The following is a 19,464-nucleotide window of genomic DNA, read 5'->3' on the forward strand; positions in this document are numbered from 1 at the left end:
AGTGTCTGCCAGGCTTCTCCATTATAAAGTTACTCTTTTTCCCTTTATAATTTTTATTTTAATTCTAATATATTTAACATAGAGTTTTACAAAAAAACCCATACACTGTTATATTAGTTTCAGGTGTATTTATTAATAAACATTAATAAATATTTTGTTAGTAATATGTTGACACTATGTAAGTATATAAACGTGATGTGAAATTATGCAAATAGTAAACTATGAGGCTATGTTAATAAAATTTCCTCAACAAACTTTCAATTTATTTACTTATTTTCATTAGTTTGGATTCATGGTTTTCTCTTTTATTCAGTGAGTTATAAGTTATAATCTATTACAGTCATTATTTATTTTGATAGATTGTTGCAGATTTGGCTATTGGGAGCTCATTTAAGCTGGCTTCTTTGATCTTTTAATTATTGCCATCATTCTGTGAGGACTTCCTTACTTCCTACACCAACAAGATATTTCAGGCTTATCTTGTATTTTCCCTGCCTGAGCCTTAGAATCAGCCATTTCACCAAGGGGCACTAGTTCTTTTTAAAAGAGAAGAGCATTTAGGGGCACCTGTGTGGCTCAGTTGGTTAAGTGTTTGACTCCAGCTCAGGTCATGATCTTGGGGTCCTGGGATCGGCCCCAGAGCCCTGTATTGGGCTCCCCACTCAGCAGGGAGTCTCCTTGTCTCTCTGCCCTTCCCCTTGCTTGTGCTCTATCTCTCTCTTTCTCTCTCTCCCCCTCTCTCAAATAGGTAAATAAAATCTTTTTATTTTTATTTTATTTTACTTTTTTAAAGATTTTATTTACTTATTTGACAGAGAGAGACACAGCGAGAGAGGAAACACAGCAGGGGGAGTGGAGAAGGAGAAGCAGGCTCCCCACTGAGCAGGGAGCCCGATGTGGGGCTTGATCCCAGGACCCTGGGATCATGACCTGAGCAGAAGGCAGATGCTTAACAACTGAACCACCCAGGTGCCCCTCAAATAAATAAAATCTTAAAAAAAAAAAGATCTTAGACAAGTTTTTCAAGAGGAAAGAAATTAAGAAACTGGGTCCTGATTATAGACTTGATGCTCCTCTCTTCCACCAAGATTTCATATGCTTTGGAAATTATATCATTCAGTCTCATCCCCTGGATGTGGACTTTCACATTATTTTGAATGATATTTGCTTCAGTGCAGCTCATGTGGATAGTTTATTTCCATTTCTCTTGAGACATGCAAAACAGATATTTCTGTTGGAATGTAAGGATGGTCTACATAAAATCCGTGACTTAAGAATACCACCTAACCGGGACCCAGAAGCCAGAGCCGCACAGTGGAGGGTAGTATTCCATTCAGGCCCCACGAACAGTGGAAAGACTTATCATGCAATCCCAAAATACTTGTCAGCAAAATCTGGAGTTTATTGTGGCTCCTTAAAATTATTGGCACATGAGATCTCTGAAGCGAGTGATACTGCTGTTGGTATATTGACAAATATTTGCTCTTTTTCTTGTTAATTTTGGAGGGCTGGGCAGAGGGAAGGTGGGAGGCGGGAAAGGGCATATGTAGTAATTTACCATTAATAGAAGTTGCCATAGTTCATTGTAAAAAACCAAAAACAAAAAACAGACCTTGCTAAAACAAAATAACTCTTATCAGGGCACCTGACTGGCTCAACGGGAGGAGTGAGTGACTCTTGATTTCAGGGTGGTGAATTTGAGCCCCACCTGGGATGCAGAGATTCCAAAACCTAAATAAATAAATAAATAAGTTTTATAAATAAATAAATAAACAAACTCTTATCTTCCATTAGTTTCCCCATATATTTTAGTTACTTTCCCACAATTTCCTCTCTTTGTTCAACTTCATACATAAGCCCTTACATTTTTGTCACTTCTTTGGGTCTTCATTTCCTGATGAAGGCTCCCATGTTATGTAAACTTTATATCAAATAGATCTTTATGCTTTTCTCCTGTTAATCTGTCTTAAATCCATTTAATTCTCAGGCACAGCCAGAGATGTGAAGATAGTAAAATTTTTGCCTTCCTTTCATATACATGTGCAAGTAAACATACATGTATGTCTACATCTTTTCTTTCTTTCTTCCTTTCTTCTTCTTTCTTCTTTCTTTTTCTTTCTTTTTTCTTTCTTTCTTTCTTTCTTTCTTTCTTTCTTTCTTTCTTTCTTTCTTTCTTTCTTTCTTTCTTTCCTTCTTTCTTTTTCTTTCTTTCTTTCTTTCCTTCTTTCTTTCTATCTTTCTTTTTTTTAGTAATCACTATACCCAACATGGGGCTGGAACTCACGACCCTGAGATCAAGAGTCATACGCTCTACCAACTGAGCTAGCCAGGTGCTCCTGTCTATATTTATTTCTATACTATCTCTATTTTTTTTTAAGATTTTATTTCTTTATTTGACAGAGAGAGACACAGCGAGAGAGGGAACACAAGCAGGGGGAGTGGGAGAGGGAGAAGCAGGCTTCCCGTGGAGCAGGGAGCCCGATGTGGGGCTCGATCCCAGGACCCTGGGACCATGACCTGAGCCGAAGGCAGACGCTTAACGACTGAGCCACCCAGGCGCCCCTGTACTATCTCTGTATATTGACACCCACAAGGACCAATGGATATCTCAATTCCACCCCAGGACTGCAGAGTTTTCATTTTTTCCTTCCATATTAGTAACTGAAGAGGCTGTCCTCACCCCACTGGGGCTCTGATATTTCATGACAGTCCCATTCCTGTACTGATGCCCTCCTTCACCCTCTTGGGCTGTGCTGTGCTGGACTAACCCCTGTACACGCAAGGCTGTCCTCCCATTGGATGTCTTCCTTAACCTGCTCAGGATCCAACACTGGGCCTTCCTCCTACACAGATGCCTTTATCCCTCTTGGGGTCTTATACCATGGCCGGGCCATCCCTTTGTGCCTGGCCGCCCTTCTCACCCTGTACGGGCTCTGATGTCCCATGCTGGGTGCCCCCTCCCCCCCCATGTGGACGCCCTTCTGATGCCCTCCTGACCCTGCTCTGGCTTTTACCGGCTGTGCTGGGTGACAATCCCTGTGTGGACACCCTCTTGCTCTCCTTTCTTCAAACGTCTCGATGGCCCACTCTCCTGGGCAGAAGCCTTTCTCCTCACCCTGAACAGACTTCGGCACCCTGCACAAGGCTGATCCCTCACCCCCTGGGACCCCCGTGCTCAGTGTTCAACCTTCTGCTCGGGACCACAGCTGCTCAGGTATGGATACTTATTGTTGATCCCACTTAATGGCTTCTGGGCTGAATTGTTGGGGAAAGAAAAAGGAAAGGGAAAGAAGAGGAGCTGAATGGCTATTTTTAATATTTATTGTTTGTGACAGACCATGTTGATTGCTTTCTCAGCACCCATTCTTCCCTCATCTTGTGTTCCTTGCAGCCAAAAGAATTCTAACTGACCAACTACCTTTACTGATGCCCCTTCTTATAGCGTAAGGTCTTGCTTCTTTTCAGAGGCTCTGCAGGCTTTTCCTACTCTTTTTTCCCCATCCCCAAAGCAAAAAAATTATCTGTATCTTCACAGTACTCAATTTCCTTTTCCATAATTTTGAGGTGGTGATGTCCTTTCTCTTATCCTAGGCTGATCTACGCATCTATGTTCTACATCCTATTTTCTCCCAGATTCTTAGGGAGTCTGCTAAGAAGTTTCCTGTCTTTCCTTTATTTTCAAACTCTGGATTATCATTAGTTCTTTCCTTTAAGCAGAAACATGGTCAAGTCTCTCCCTTCTTTTTTTAAAAAAGATTTTATTTATTTATTTGACAGAGAGAGAGAACGCACAAACAGGGGGAGCAGGAGAGGGAGAAGCAGGCTCCCTGCTGAGCAAGAAACCCCAGGTGGGACTTGATCCCAGAACCCTGGGATCATGACCTGAGCTGAAGGCAGACACTTAACCGACTGAGTCACCTAGGCACCCCAAGTCTCTTCCTTCTTATAAACAAAATAAACCCTCCTCTGAGCATTTGGATCATGGGTATCAGAAAATATTTAACACATGCAAATTTTTGATCCAGTAATTCTAAGAATCACTTTTTAATTTATCAAATGTTTATGAGCACCTATGTGCCAGGCAATGTTAATAAAATGGTAAGCAGAAACAAATATAATCCCTGTTTTCATGGAGCTCGTTCAGAGAGACAAATATCAGGTTACTTGGGCTCAGTCACTAGAGCACGCAACAACTCTTGATCTCAGGGTTGTGAGTTCAAGCCCCATGTTGGGCATGGAGCCTAGTTAAAAAAAAAAGATCTTTGGGATGCCTGGGTGGCTCAGTCAGTTAAGCATCTGCCTTCAGCTCAGGTCATGATCCCAGAGTCTTGGGATCGAGTCCCGCATTGGGCTCCTTGCTCAGCAGGGAGCCTGCTTCACCCTCTGCTGCTCTTCCTGCTTGTGCTCTCTCTCGCTATGTCAAATAAATAAATAAAATCTTTAAAAAAAAAAAGGATCTTTAAAAAAAGAGACAAATTAAAAAAGAGAGAGGACACATCAATCAGGTAATCATGCTAATGAATGCATTATTGCAAATTGAGAACTTAATGATAAAAGGAAATATGTACTTTATATTTGCTGTATTCCAAACTCTTTCCATGTATTAATTTAATCACATAAAATTACTTATTATATGCAATATTGTATGTATCTAGTTTTATTATGCCCATCACTATTTTACCCATGTGCAGATAATGAAACTTAGGCAGAGAGAGGTGAAGTAACTTGTCCAAGGTCACACAGCTAATAAGTGGTATAGCGGGAATTCAAATCCCGATAGTCTGGTCCCTGCTTCTAACTACGCTGATTCTCACAGTACCTCTGAAGGAAAGAAACAGTCATCTGTGAGAACATCTAAGAAGAAAAAATGATTTAAAGTTTATTTACTTATTTACTTTTAAGTAATCTCTACACCCAACATGGGGCTCGAACCCACGACCCAAGATCAAGAGTTGCACACTCTTCCAGCTGAGCCAGCCAGGCATCCCAGAAAGAAAACTGATTTAGACAGAAGCTTTCTGAGTGAGTACTACTTGGACGGAGACCCCAAGTTTGAGTAGGAATTAACTCTGCAAATTGGATGGTGGTGGTAGGAGATCATTCAAGCTTGACGACATAATGTGTAAAGTCCCTGAAGCAAGATGGAGCATGGCACAGTGAAGAAACTGAAAGGCCAGTGTAGCTAGATTGTAAAAAGCAAGGGGGGAAGTGGGATATTATGTGGCTAAAGATGTAGTCAGGCCAAATGAAACAGGGTTTTATAGGCCCTTAAGGGTTTTGTTTTTCAACCTTAAAGCAAGGGGAAGTCATGGAGATGAGGGTTCAGAAAGTAGGGATTAGTTTCCCTTTGAAAAGATTAGTCTTACTGCAGTTTAGACAATATGTTGCAAAGGAGTCACAGTGCATGTGGAGGTGAGGGTGGTGGTATTTCGAGGGTGGTAAGTTGATTTAGGGTGGTGGCAATGGAAAGAGAGACAAATGGTGGGATTTGGAGAAATATTTAGAAAGTCAAATTGACAGGACGGGGTAATAGGTTGGAGATGAGGGGCAAGAAGTTGTAGGTTTCGGGGCGCCTGGGTGGCTCAGTCATTAAGTGTCTGTCTTCGGCTCAGGTCATGATCCCAGGGTCCTGGGATCGAGCCCCGCATCGGGCTCCCTGCTCTGCGGGAGGCCTGCTTCTCCCTCTCCCACCCCCCCCCCCCGCTTGGGTTCCCCCTTTTGCTGTGTATCTTTCTGTCAAATAAATAAATAAAATCTTAAAAAAAAAAAGAAGTTGTGGGTTTCAAGGATGACCCCCTCCTATATCCAATCTGTTAGTAAAATCAGTTAATTTATCTTCTAAATGTCTTTCTTTCCAGTGCAACTAAGTGAATGGTAACAGCATTTTTTTAAAAAAAAGATTTATTTATTTGAGAGCGAGTGTGAGCAGGAGGGAGAGGGAGAGAGAATCTGAAGCAGACTCTGGGCTGAGCACGAAGCCTGATGCGGGGTTTGATCTCACCACCATGAGATCATGACCTGAGCTGAGACCATGACCTGAGCTGAAACCAAGAGGTAGACACTCAACTGACTGAACCACCCAGGCACCCCAGTAACAGCATTCATTGAGGTAGGGACTGTGGAAGAAGATGAAGAGGTTTAGGGAGAAGATTATTGAGTCTTTGACATGCAGAATTTGAGGTTCCTTTGAGACATTCATGTGGAGATATTAAATAGGCAGTTTTCAAGATGGATCTAGACTTCAAAGGTTAGACCTGGGCTGAAATTATACATTTACGAACGAACTATCATTGCATGCAGAGCAAATAAAACTGCAGCATGGATCAGTTTGCCTAGGGGCAAAGAAAATGGATTGAGAAGATAAGTATTTGAGAAAGTCTAACATTAAGTAAGAGTGAAGAGTGCAGGAAAGGGCTAACTCAGGCCTGGATGGCTTAAACCCCTCACATTCCAAAGAAAGGCCTGTCTTTAGTCAAACTGGTGCTTGACTGACTCCTAGGAGATAGTATCTGAGCCCCTGAAATACTCTGTCTAATGAGAGTGTTTTGTATGCCTGAGGCCTGGGCCATGTTGTATCAGTTTCACCTCTGTAGGCTGGAGACCAAGTAGCTGGGGTCAGTTAGGTAGGTGCTCTATGCTTACATGACAGATCCCCAATAAAAACCCTGTCCACCAAGGCTTGGGTGAGTTTCCCTGTTTGGCAACCTGCATGTTGTCACACAGCACTGCCGGGAGAATTAATACCTGTGCAATTCCACAGGGAGGGAACACCTGGGACCTTATGCCTCTTTTCTCCTGGATTTTACTCCATGTACCTTTTCCCTCTGGTGATTTTAATTTGTATCGTTTCACTGTAATAAACCATAACCATGAGTACAATAGCTTTTCTGAGTCCTGTGAATTTTTTTTTTTTAAGATTTTATTTATTTATTTGACGGAGAGAGACACGGCGAGAGAGGGAACACAAGCAGGCAGAGTGGGAGAGGGAGAAGCAGGCTTCCTGCCAAGCATGGAGCCCGATGCAGGGCTCGATCCCAGGACCCTGAGATCATGACTTGAGCCGAAGGCAGATGCTTAACAACTGAGCCACCCAGGCGCCCCTCTTTGATTTTCATCATCTTAAGCCTTATGAGTACATAGTTTACAAATCTGTGCTGATGGTATATATCCTCTATTTTAATCCTTCTAGTGAGTTGACAAAAACACCATTACCAATAATATATATATGAGTTCTACAGTTTTATGTGTTTGTGAATAGCTGTTATAGTTGTTTAAAGACAATCCTTTTTAAACAATTTTTTCTTTTAATTTTTAAGTAATCTCTACATCCAATGTGGCGCTCAAACAACCCTAAGATCAAGTCGCATGGTTTACCGACTGAGCCAACCAGGTGCCCCAAAACAATCGTGAATTATAACTTAGTTTTACTTAGGTAGTAAAGGATTCAAAAGCAAAGTTTAACTTACTGTTATATGTCATGCCGATTTTTAAAAGCATCTGATCTTATAGATCATTTATAAAATGTGAGAAGTGTTAAATATTCTTTGACATTATACATAAACCACACTAAAATGTCTTTCCAGTAAAAGGCAACATTTTAGATACAGGGAATTTTAATTGGCATAATTAAGACCAAAAGATAAATTGGACATTGCTACCTTATCTTTAGCTCTTTAACAGCCTAATGAACACACATTGAAAAACAGGTGAGTCTTGCTCAGTTCTATGAGACAGTGAAGGCATTTCCTCAGTATTTAAATATATTAATATGGCCAATTATATAAACCTAAATATAAAAAGAAATCTCCTATAAGTTTTGAGATGGCATTCACTGGGAAGCCTGCTTCTCCCCCCCCCCACTCCCCCTGCTTGTGTTCCCTCTCTCACTGTGTCTCTCTCTGTCAAATAAATAAATAAAATCTTTAACATAAAAATAAAATATAAGTCAGAACTTTCCAACAAAAAAATTGTTAGCTATTCAAGATCAGAATTCTAGTGTATGAGATCAATTTTTTAAATTTTTAAATTTTTTATTTTTTAAAGATTTATTTATTTATTTGAGAGAGTGAGAATGAGAGAGAGAGAGTACATGAGAGGGGGGAGGGTCAGAGGGAGAAGCAGGCTCCTTGCTGAGCAGGGAGCCCGATGCGGGACTCGATCCCTGGACTCCAGGATTATGACCTGAGCCGAAGGCAGTTGCTTAACCAACTGAGCCACCCAGGTGCCCCTCAATTTTTTTTTTTAAAGTAAGGTCTACTTCCAACATGGGACTTGAACTCAGGACCCCCAAATCAAAAGTTGCATGCTCTCTTGACTGAGCCAGTCAGGTGTCCCTGCATGAGATCACTTAAAGTAAGTTACACTTAAAAGAAGTCGAGACAATTTCTGTTTTGTAAGAAATAAGGCAGTGGCCAACTATTACTCAATAGCTTTTTTGAGATAAGCTGTCAAGTCTGCCTTTTTGACTTCTTAATGCTAGCCGATCAATTTTGTTCCAGGGAGGTACTTCTCGGGATACTCTAAATACACCTCTCCCCAGGTGATGCCTTTGTTCTTGTTGGTGTCTGGGAATCCAGGGGCCTGACAGGTCTTCTACCCAAATAAACCATGGAGATTTCTTGTGCTTATCTTCCTTTTCCTCAGTGTGGTGCTGGACTCACTTCTGGACAAAAATTTGCTCTTCTCAACATCACCCCTTTTTATTTCCTCTTTCAACAATTGTGTTAGGAAGGTTCCTGCTCTGAAGCTGGACATCCCACTAAGTCCAAGGACGAGCTAAGTCCAAGGTGCATGTGCCTATGAAGTTGAGAAGTGAACCTTAAATCACAAAATTTCACCTTTAAGACCTGATGGCCTCACCCACTCATGAGGGTAATTTTATGACATTCAAGAAATGCCCCAAATCTCAACGGCAGTTCAGCATTCCTCTCCTGGCCCTCAGGCACTCTTCTGCTCCTGCTATTGACCACACTTGCTGGGCCCAAGAGCTGCAGAACCGGTCCTTACAAGTAAGTCTCCATGCTACTCTTGGGCTGCTGCCTTATTGTGGCAAACCTCCTGTGCCCAGCCAATGGATTATGCTCTCACCATCGCTAATTCACTTAATGTCATTCACTTCTAGTGCTCGTTCTCTTTTCTGGACAACTGGAAAGTTTCTTCCACTTCCAGTTACCAACAATTTCAGGGTATTTTTCTCCATAGCAGAGCTGCTAGGCACCTACAGATAGCTCTCCTTTATTTCAAAACTATTTTTCTCCTAATGATCGTGCAAGAGGATCAGAGGTAAAAGGCAGCCTTACCCAGGGGAATGGCTGGGCACAGCCTCTATTTATACCCACTGCTCATTTTAGCCCATAGCATAATTTCTCTTTTTGAGATTTTTCTGAGGTACCTTTGTTTCTCCCTCCAGTTCAGTCCCCTTCAGGACCTTTGGGTCTGTTTTATATTCCTTTCAAGTTTATCATGTGCCAGGTACTGTAAGCACTTTACAAATATCTATTTGTCGGGTGCCTGGGTGGCTCAGTTGGTTAAGCAACTGCCTTCGGCTCAGGTTATGATCCTGGAGTCCCGGGATCGAGTCCCACATCGGGCTCCCTGCTCAGCAGGGAGTCTGCTTCTCCCCCTGACCCTCTTCCCTCTCATGCTCTCTCTCGTGCTCTCTCTCAAATAAATAAATAAAATCTTAAAAAAAAAAAAAACCAAATATCTATTTGTCAAACAACCTTAAGGTAAGTCCTACTAGGATCAAACACCTTTTTACAAATGAGGAAACTGAGGCAAGTAAAGTAAGCTACCCCAAATCACATAGCTAGTAGGTGGTGGAATCAGGCTTCGAATCAGGCATTTCGCCTCCAGGGCATACGTTCAGTTCTATGCTATGCATTCTCCATCAGATGGGTTTGTGCATATGGTGTCTCAGCCTCATGAATGGTTTGTTTCTCCCCTAAGATTTCTGAGCTACCATTGCAAATCAAGGACATAGCTGGGTGTCTGTCTGCTGGTTGGTCGGTTTTTATTTTTATTTAATTAATTAATTTATTATCTATTTATTTATAAAGTAAATTCTACATCCAATGTGTGGCTTGAACTCACAATTTATTTATTTATTATTTATTTATAAAGTAAATTCTACATCCAATGTGTGGCTTGAACTCACAACCCCAAGATCAAGAGTCACATGCTCTACTGACTGAGCCAGCCAGGCGTCCCAAGATGTATCTGGGTATGTGTTTGAATGTCCCCAAATATTCCATGACAACTTAATTCCACGTACTGCCTTTTCAGGGCACACTGTAAATTTCATGAAGGGCAATTTCCTCTCTATAAAATTATAGTTTTCAAAAACACTTTTATACTAGATTTTAATAAAGGCAAGTGGTAGCAGGCATCAAAAGGTTAAGAAAAATTCAAGGAAGGAAAACTCGGTTGAGAGATTCAGCCCCAATAACTTATTTTTTGACGCGAATTTGGAGAAAAGTCTATTTGCTCTTTATTATATATACTCCATATTTCTCACCATCTGCACAGATACCATGCAGGTCCAAACCAGTATTCCTTGACTGTTCTATTAGCAGCCTAACTGTGAACCCCTACATGTGATTTCTCTATGAAGCAGCTACAGTGACTCCACTACTTTGAGTCTTTGCTCACAAAACTCATCCAAGCCTTCCCATCTCAGCATCTTAAAACTAGGTTAGGAGTATTCCTTGGATGTTCCAGGAGAGGAAATTTTTCCAAGGGGTACAAGTTAAGGATAGTTTTAAGGGAATTAGTCACATATATAAAAATAAATCATATGTACACACATCTGTATAGTTTTTTTAAATACAGTGCTTATTACACCTATAAAAATGAAAAATGGAATTGATACCGGACCCTGTCTCCTCCTAGTAACGTTATACACATCCAGGTCTACATGAACTAATTGAAAAACAAAAAACAAAAACTACCAGCTATCTCATTATGACAATCCCAATAACTTATTTTCCATGTTTAGTATTTATTTAACAAAATACAACATTTAAAAAAAAGATTTATTTTAGAGAGAGAGCACAAGGGGGCGGTAGGGGGACAGAGGGCTAGGGAGAGAGAGAATCCCAAGCAGACTCCCCGCTGAGCGCGGAGCCCAACCCAGGGCTCGACTTCACAACCCTGAGGAGATCATGACCTGAGCTGAAATCAAGTGTTGGGAGGCTTAACCAACTGAGCCACACAGGTACCCCCGAAATATAACATTTTTTGATGGATGTTGGTGTTTAAACTGCATGGTGGTGTTTGTTAAACCACTTTGTTTACTCTTCCATTGGATAGATTTAAAGTAATTTAACAATTTTAAAACTTCAGTATTGCAAAATGTCAGTTACTGCACTCTTTGCAACTACATACAGGCATGATGAAAACTTTTAGAGTCAACTACTTACAATGTTTGAAAAAATAGTTTTTCAAAGTTCTTTCCAAGGTCACAGAAGTTTAAAAAATTGAGGACTACTTCTGTATATGACCTGGCCCCCTTAATTTTCTTATCCTCATGTTCTACTACTCTCTCCCATGTTCAAACTGACTCCTTGCTGTTCCTCTAGCAATCCCTGTCTGCCTCAGATCATTTGTACTTACTGTTTGTTCCTCTGCCTGGAACACTCTTCTGCAAGAACCACAATTATTGTTCATCTATCAACAGAGGCCTTCCTCAGTCATCTCTTGATCTCTTTTACTCTTATTTTGTCTTCATAGTATTTATCACTCCCTGGCATACATTTATCGTCAATTTATTGTCAATCTCCGTTAGATTGCAAACTCCTTGGAAGCATAGATCTCCTTTCCTTTCTGCTGTAATTTCTAAAACGCTCCCTAATTATAGTAAGAGGTCGGTATTTTTGAGCGAATAAATGAAAAATGTTTCGAGGTGGCTTATTTTAAGGACTGGTACAAGCTCAAAGAATAACAGTTCCTTGGGAACACTGTCAGAAGACGAAAGCACTTCCTGACCCTAATATTAAAACAGCCGCTGCACTACATAAACATCCCGAGTACTTGTTTTCAAATACAGACAAACCTTCCTGAAAGCTTCTATTACCGATATTATTAGGGCATTTGGAACCCAACTCACGCCAGAACACTAAGTGGGACTCTCAGGACATAATATTGGGTAGATCCGTGGCTCCTCAAACTGACGCACATCGAAATCCGCTGAAGCGACTTTTCAACATCCATCTGCCCTCTCCGCCCCCCTCCCCCGCCCCAGTTCCTGATGCAGGTCTGGGGTGTGGCTCTGACATCTCTGCTTTGAAAAAGCTCCTCAGCTGGTCTTCTGAGACGTAGCAAACGTCTGAGAATCAATCACCCTAAGAAGCTAAAAATAGCTGTTAAAGAGTTTCTTCCTCACGGGATCTTTTCAGCCTATTTCTGGCAGGCCTCCAATAAAAGAGAGGAAAAAAAAAAAGGCCCCGTTTCATGGCTCCCCGGAGGCACAACCACCCAAAGGAATGCAGCCGGTTAAGGCACCGAGCCCCAGGAGGTCCGCACCTCGGAGCCAGCAGGCTACGGCGTCCGACCCTGCGGCAAGTGAGGTTCGCGCCGAGACGCGCCAGCCTCTGGGGACGGCGCCGCCCGGGAGACGCTGGCTCGGAAGGGACCGGTCCCGGCCTTCTATGCTTTCCCGCTTTTCTTCCCGCACCACCGCCGTGTCGGAGCTCATAACCACTGCCGGCCAAAGGCGGCTCGGCGTCAACGGCCACTGGCTTCAAACGCTCCCAGCGAGCCGAGCGGCTGCGGCGTGGACGCAGCGCTGCTGTGCCGAAGTTCGGGGCGCGGGGGTGGGGGGGCGAGAACGAGTCCCCGCCCGCGCCCCAAGTTCCCGCCTCCCTCCGGGGGACGTCCGTGCGTACGTGCGCGCCCCGCGCCCGCCCCCCTTCAGCCGCGCGACGCGAGGGCGGGGGCGCCGCGTGCGCGCGCGCTCTCGTTCGTTCGCTTGCCTGCTCGCTCTCGGCTGCCGCTCTCGCTGCGGCTGCGGCTGGGGCTGGGGGCGGCGGCGGCGGCGGCGGCGGCGCGGGCGGCGGGCGGCGCGGGGCGGTCCGGCGGGTTCAAAGAGGAAAACATGGCGGAAAACAAAGGCGGCGGCGAGGCTGAGAGCGGCGGCGGGGGCAGCGGTAGCGCGCCGGTAACTGCCGGGGCCGCCGGGCCCGCGGCGCAGGAGGCGGAGCCGCCTCTCGCCGCGGTGCTGGTAGAGGAGGAGGAGGAGGAAGGCGGCAGGGCGGGCGCGGAGAGCGGCGCGGCCGGGCCCGACGACGGGGGGGTGTCCGCGGCCTCCTCCGGCTCGGCCCCGGCTGCCTCAGCCCCTGCGGCCTCAGTGGGCCCCGGAGTTCCCGGGGGGGCGGTATCGACTCCGGCCCCAGCTCCAGCCTCGGCTCCCGCTCCGGGTCCGTCGGCGGGGCCGCCTCCTGGACCGCCAGCCTCGCTCCTGGACACCTGCGCCGTGTGTCAGCAGAGCTTGCAGAGCCGGCGTGAGGCGGAGCCCAAGCTGCTGCCCTGCCTTCACTCCTTCTGCCTGCGCTGCCTGCCCGAACCGGAGCGCCAGCTCAGCGTGCCCATCCCGGGGGGCAGCAACGGCGACATCCAGCAAGGTGAGCGGGAGGCCCTGCCCGAGGTCTGGGCTGAAGGAGATTTGCGGGGCCGAGGAGGATCTGGGGATGGAGGTGCTCGGGCCCAGGGCTGCTCGGACCGGCGCGATTCTGAGGGGTCTGAGAGGTGAAAGACACGGCCTCGGGACAGTTTCCAGAGAAGGTGGACCGCCGGAGATAGGGGAGGGTGAAGGGAAGGGTGCCGGCGGCGAGAGGCTGGGGGAGGGGACACCGGCTGCAAGGGAGGTTTAGGGTGTGCGGATACGGGCCGGGAAGGCGTGGACTCCGGCCGAGCGCAGGTTCAGGAGCTGGTGGACTCGGACAGAGAGAGGAGAGAGGGTCTGGGAAACCGCTTTGGAGGAGTGTTGTGGGGGGAAAAGGCCTGTAAGCGGGAGAGGTGTTGAGGAGGGAGTAGGTAAGCGGTAAGGGCTGTGAGGACGAATTGCTTTGGAGGGAAGGACTTGACCTGTTCGAGGCTAGGGGAAAGAAGGACTAGGGACTAAAAAGAGGAAGATAAAGGGTATTGGAGCGTTTGGGGCTGAGAGAAGCTGTCTGGTGGAAAGTAATTTTAGGATGAGATTGGGAAGGAGGAACTGGACGCGAAAATAGCTTTGAAGGGCCTGCATGTTTAGGGAAATATTCTAAGGTTCAGGGGTGAAGGAGAAATGAACTTCGAAGGGAATTGGGATTCAGAGACAGCTGGATTTCATTGCACATTAACGAGCCCCTAGTGTTCCAGACAGTGTGCTAGGATTGAATAAAACACTGAGTGAAGAGCTCATTCATAGTCATATAGGTGAAACATATCCAACGTGCGGCAGTGGCGGTGGGTACTTGGTACAGTGGTTGTGACAAATCAAGAGAAGGTCAGGGGAACTTCACTGAAAAGGAAACCCTTGAGAAGGTTTCTTGAAGGGTGAGTTGCTCACTGGATTGGGGAGTTTTCAGGGCACAGGGTACTTTACACATCCCTGGATCTAAAGGTTTACTAGTCATTATAAAATACATTAATGTTTCTGCCATGGAACGTACAAATATCCCACTAATGGGCTAGACATAAATAACTTATCACAATTCAGGGTGGGTTTTGTTGTAAATTTGTGAAAAACTTTAAAATTTCAAAGCTCTTGAAATTGGAACTGCGGGTAAGGGATGACTGATCTGTACTAAAGGGTTTGGGATTAAGCCTGTAAAGTATATCTTGTACAGGGTAGACTAAAAGGAGTCCCTGAAGGGCTTTTTTATCAAGAGGATAAAAGGATCACATTTGTGATCCAAAAAGATCACTTGGGGGCATATTGAAGGGTAAGGGGAGGCAGGGAATCTTGACAGTAATATAGAGAAATGAGCATTTGGAATTAATAAATGATAAGAGGTATTAAAGAAGGAAGCATTTTGGCATTGGGGAAGGTTATGGACTTTGTGAGACACATTTGAGTTTGGATGTCTACTTTGTCATGTCCCACTTGTGATTTGGACAGGTTAATTTTTCTTAGCCGTAGTTTTTTTCAATTGTGAAATGAGAATTAGCTACCTCATGGGGTTATTGATAGAATGAAGTGTGTAAAGTGACTAGTACATGGTAATTATTAATGAAATGGCAGCTACTTAATTCGTAGTAGTAACTAATTCTAAGTAGCCATGGGAGTGTGGATGGGGGGTGTCAAGATTGGTGTTGGGGAGACAGATGTGTCTAGGCTGAGTTCCAGGTTTCTTGTTTGGTGGGTGGCAGTGCTATTAATGCAAATAAAAGAATTCAGGAACAGAAGCAGGTGTGTGTGTGTGGTGGAAGGAGGATATAATTTCAGTTATGGATGTTTTGGGTTTGAAGTATTATTGAGACATACAGGTAAGAGTGTTATGTTAAGAATAAGGATTTGATTGATGTTGAAGATACGAAGTGATAATGGGTGTATAGAGGGTGGAAAATGGGTGTATAACTAACTGCTCATGGCCTCATGAGTATGGCAAGATGTGTGGGATTCAGTGTTCTTGTGGGAACCTGGATTAGGTGAAAGATTTAGAGAGAACACGACATGAAAATTGTGTTTGACTGATGTGGCTGAGGGACTTGAGGTTATGAAATTGGCTCTCTGATATTTATGCAGGAGAGAGAGAGTAATAGTCTGTGAATTCCCTCTTCATTTTCCATCCTTTGTTTTTGCACTAGGAGCAGTAAGTAGATTGGACTAAATATTGTCGTTTTAAGGTAATGTTGCTTTCCAGCCAGTCACTAAAACAAATTAAGTCTGGAAGTCACCATATTTTTAGACAGGGAGTCTAGAAAATAATTTGTTAGTATTAGCTCCTGTATGTGTCCTTTGCTTTGCTCTTTAAGAAAGCAAGCATGCTATTCTAGAGGAACACTGGGTTTGGGGTCAAGGGACAGTTCTGCCACTTAACTGTTTTCTCTAAAGGAGGTTTATAATGTTTCTGCTCCTCAGTTTATCTCTAAAATGTAGCTAATAATATAAAAAAATAAAATGTACCTAATAGTCCTTTATTTACATCTCACTAAGTCAAATGAAAATACTTTTATAAACTGAAATGCTTTGCAAATATAAGTATTATGGAACACTGGTTCCTTCTCTGGTCTTGGGAGCCATAACTGGTAACTTAAGTCAACATGTTTAAGTGGTTTTGAAACAATGACAGATGCATTACCCTTCCTTCTAACTGGCCTTTTTTCTGTTCCTCTAACACACCAAAGTTATTCACACTTTTTAGCTGTTCCTTCTAGATCAGTGGTTCTCCAAGTGTAGTTTCTGGACCAGCAGCACCAGCATCATCTGTGATCTTGTTAGGAATGCAAATTCTTGGGCCCCACTCCAGACCTTCTGACCAGCCATCTGTTTTAACAAGTCATCCAGGTGATTTTGATGCACACTAAGTTTAAGTACCACTTTTCTTTAGTGAAGGATTCCTCATTTCAGATGTTGCCTCCTCAGAAAGGCATTCTCTGTCTCCCCTTTAAAAAAAAAAAATTCAGGCTTTATTTTTAGAGTAGTTTTAGGCTTACAGCAAAATTAAGAGGAAGAAATAGGGATTTCCCATTTATCCCCAGCCCCCACACATGTCTAGCCTCCCACATTATGAATATCTCCCACCAGAGTAGTCCATTTGTCACAGTTGTAGGACCTACATTGACCTATCATAATCAGCCAAAGTCCATAGTTGACATTAGTGCTCACTCTTAGTGTTTGTACATTCTATGGGTTTGGACAAATGTATAATGACATGTATCCATCATTATAATACCATACAGAGTATTTTCATCACCCTAAAAAACCCCGTGCCTCACTGTTCTTTTTAAAGTAGTCCTCGAGGTCACTCTCTTACTACCTTTTTTCTTCACGACATAGCTAAAATCTAAAATTTTTTTTGTTTACTCGTTTATTTGTTTCCTACTAGAATATTGTAGAGTGAATGTTCAATAAATATCTTTTGAATGAATAAGAATCACCTGAAGAACTTTTTAAAATGCCATTTTGGGAGTTTCAGAACCTCAGTTGATTTGGGGATGATACTAGGAATCTCATTTTTAAAAAAATTTATTCATTTGGGCGCCTGGGTGGCTCAGATGGTTAAGCATCTGCCTTCGGCTCAGGTCATGATCCCGAGGTCCTGGGATCGAGTCCCACATCGGGCTCCCTGCTCCTTGGGAGCCTGCTTCTCCCTCTGCTTCTCTCTCTCTCTCTCCCCCCCCGCCCCGTCTCTCATGAATAAATAAATAAAATCTTTAAAAAAAAATTTATTCATTTATTTTAGAGCGTGCCCATGAGAGCAGGGGGAGGGGCAGAGGGAGAGAGAACCTCAAGTAGACTCCATGCGGAGTTGGATGCCCAGTGCAGGGCTCCATCTCATGACCCTGAGATCATGACCTGAGCTGATGCTTAGAGTCAGATGCTTAACAGACTGAGCCACCCAGGCACCCCTAGGAATCTCATTTTTAACAAGTACCTCATGTGACTCTAATTCTGGTACCTACTATACTTTGAGAAACACGGATTTAGATATTTGGACAAGAAAGGCTGATCTATTTACTGTTGAAGTATTTGGAAAATCAAAATAGATAAATTAGTTACTATTTGTTGAATCTCAACAGTAAGCTTTTAATGCTTTGTGATTTTTAAAAAAATTCTATTTCAGGTTGAGTTCAAATAGCTGTCAGTAGAGGGTGTGTATAGATCTGTAATGTATCAATATACAGATTTGTGTTGATGCATCTGAACAAATTCTCAAATGACTCTTGAAGGGGATGAGACTTCTGTATAGTAGGGCACATCAAGACAGCATGGTGATATGCATGAACTGGATTGAGAGTAACTTGGATTGTGTTCTGCTCTTAATTGTGTAACCTTGGGTAAAGCACTCAGCAGCCTTTTCAGGTCTTCTGCAGTATGAACAATTTGAGTTCCTATCCTATTAAATTCTATGATTGTATTGTTTTTTATGCCAACTTTTTATATCTATATAATTTTATTATTTGTGGGAAATGATGGAAGAATCAACATGGAAAACTTATTCTATTTCTGAATCTTCAGCTTATTGTGAAGAGCCTGAATGGCAACCTTAAATGGGGTAAGTGGGAGGGGATACCTCTGTGTGTAGTGTGAAGAGCACCTTCTCACGGTAGTTCTGTGTTTTATCACTGAGCATGGTGAGCCACTCTGGGGAGCCTTCTGTTTAAGCCCTCAGAAATTCTTTTTTTTTTTTTTAAGATTTTATTTATTTATTTGACAGCGTGAGCACAAGCAGGGGGAACAGTAGAGGGAGAGGGAGAAGCACACTCCCCACCAAGCAGGGAGCCCGATGCGGGGCTCGATCCCAGGACCCTGGGATCATGACCTGAGCCGAAGGCAGACGCTTAACCATCTGAGCCACCCAGGCGCCCCAAGTCAGAAATTCTTGCCCCAAGAGTATATATATATATACTATACGGCAGTTTGCTAGTTCTTTGGCTTATCTATTTGGGATTTTTTAGGCCCTACTTTCTCTAATGACCTATTTACATAAACAAGCTTGAGTTTTTGAATGATAATATAGTCATCAGCAAGCAGTCCTTAAAGATGTGTCAAAGAAAACTGAAATACTTTTGTGGTTGGTTAAGTGCTCTGTGGTTGGTTAAGTGCACACAATTCAAGACTCAGAGTACCTGAATTCATTTTTGAGCTCCACCATTTAACCACTTGAATGTCTCTGAATAAGTTACTTAACATCTGTAAATTGAGAATAATAATGACACCTACTTCATAATGTTCTTGTGGGGATTCAATGAGTAAATACATGGTAAAGTGCTTCATAGAGTGCCTAACACGTGATAAGACCCCCAAAACTATTATTTCTGTTGTCTTCCAGTTGTCCCCCATTGTCTTTATGACTGCCTCTATTCAGTAAGCAGAAAGAAGAGGAAGTAAGATAAATTGTTGGTGTTTTTCTAGGCTTTTCTGACATCTAGTGTTGTATAGCACACCTGACAAAGTCATTTGCATTCCAGTCTCTCCAGCTACTTAAAAATTTATAGCGTGAAAACTTGTAAACTAATGTTGTAAGACCTCTTTACGAGGTCTGCTATCTGTACATCAAAAATTTTAGAAGAATCTAACTGGTTTTTATTTCTTTTTTTTTTAAAGATTTTATTTTGACAGAGACACAGTGAGAGAGGGAACACAAGCAGGGGGAGTGGGAGAGGGAGAAGCAGGCTTCCTGCTGAGCAGGGAGCCCAGTGCGGGGCTCGATCCCAGAACCCTGGGATCATGACACCCAACAACACTGAGCCACCCGGGTGCCCCAAAACTGTTTTCACAATAATACTTATTCATTATTTGCCGTATTCACTGTTTTGATG

General features: G+C 43.4%; 1 protein-coding gene across 2 annotated transcripts in view; it reads left to right on the forward strand.

Annotated features, from left to right (window-relative positions):
* The first annotated feature begins 13,069 nt into the window (after positions 1-13,069).
* Positions 13,070-19,464, forward strand: part of TRIM33 (tripartite motif containing 33) — a 115,760-nt gene continuing 109,365 nt past the window's right edge. For both annotated transcript variants that reach the window (XM_028101962.2, XM_028101963.2), the window contains exon 1: positions 13,070-13,619. In XM_028101962.2, coding sequence (XP_027957763.1) covers positions 13,094-13,619 — 526 coding nt within the window. In that variant the 5' untranslated portion in view covers positions 13,070-13,093. The remainder of the gene's footprint in view (positions 13,620-19,464) is intronic.

The sequence above is a fragment of the Eumetopias jubatus genome, unplaced genomic scaffold (assembly GCF_037043125.1).
Source record: "Eumetopias jubatus isolate StellerSeaLion01/CBP00866 unplaced genomic scaffold, mEumJub1_p1.0 scaffold_4, whole genome shotgun sequence".
Lineage (NCBI taxonomy): Eukaryota > Metazoa > Chordata > Mammalia > Carnivora > Otariidae > Eumetopias > Eumetopias jubatus.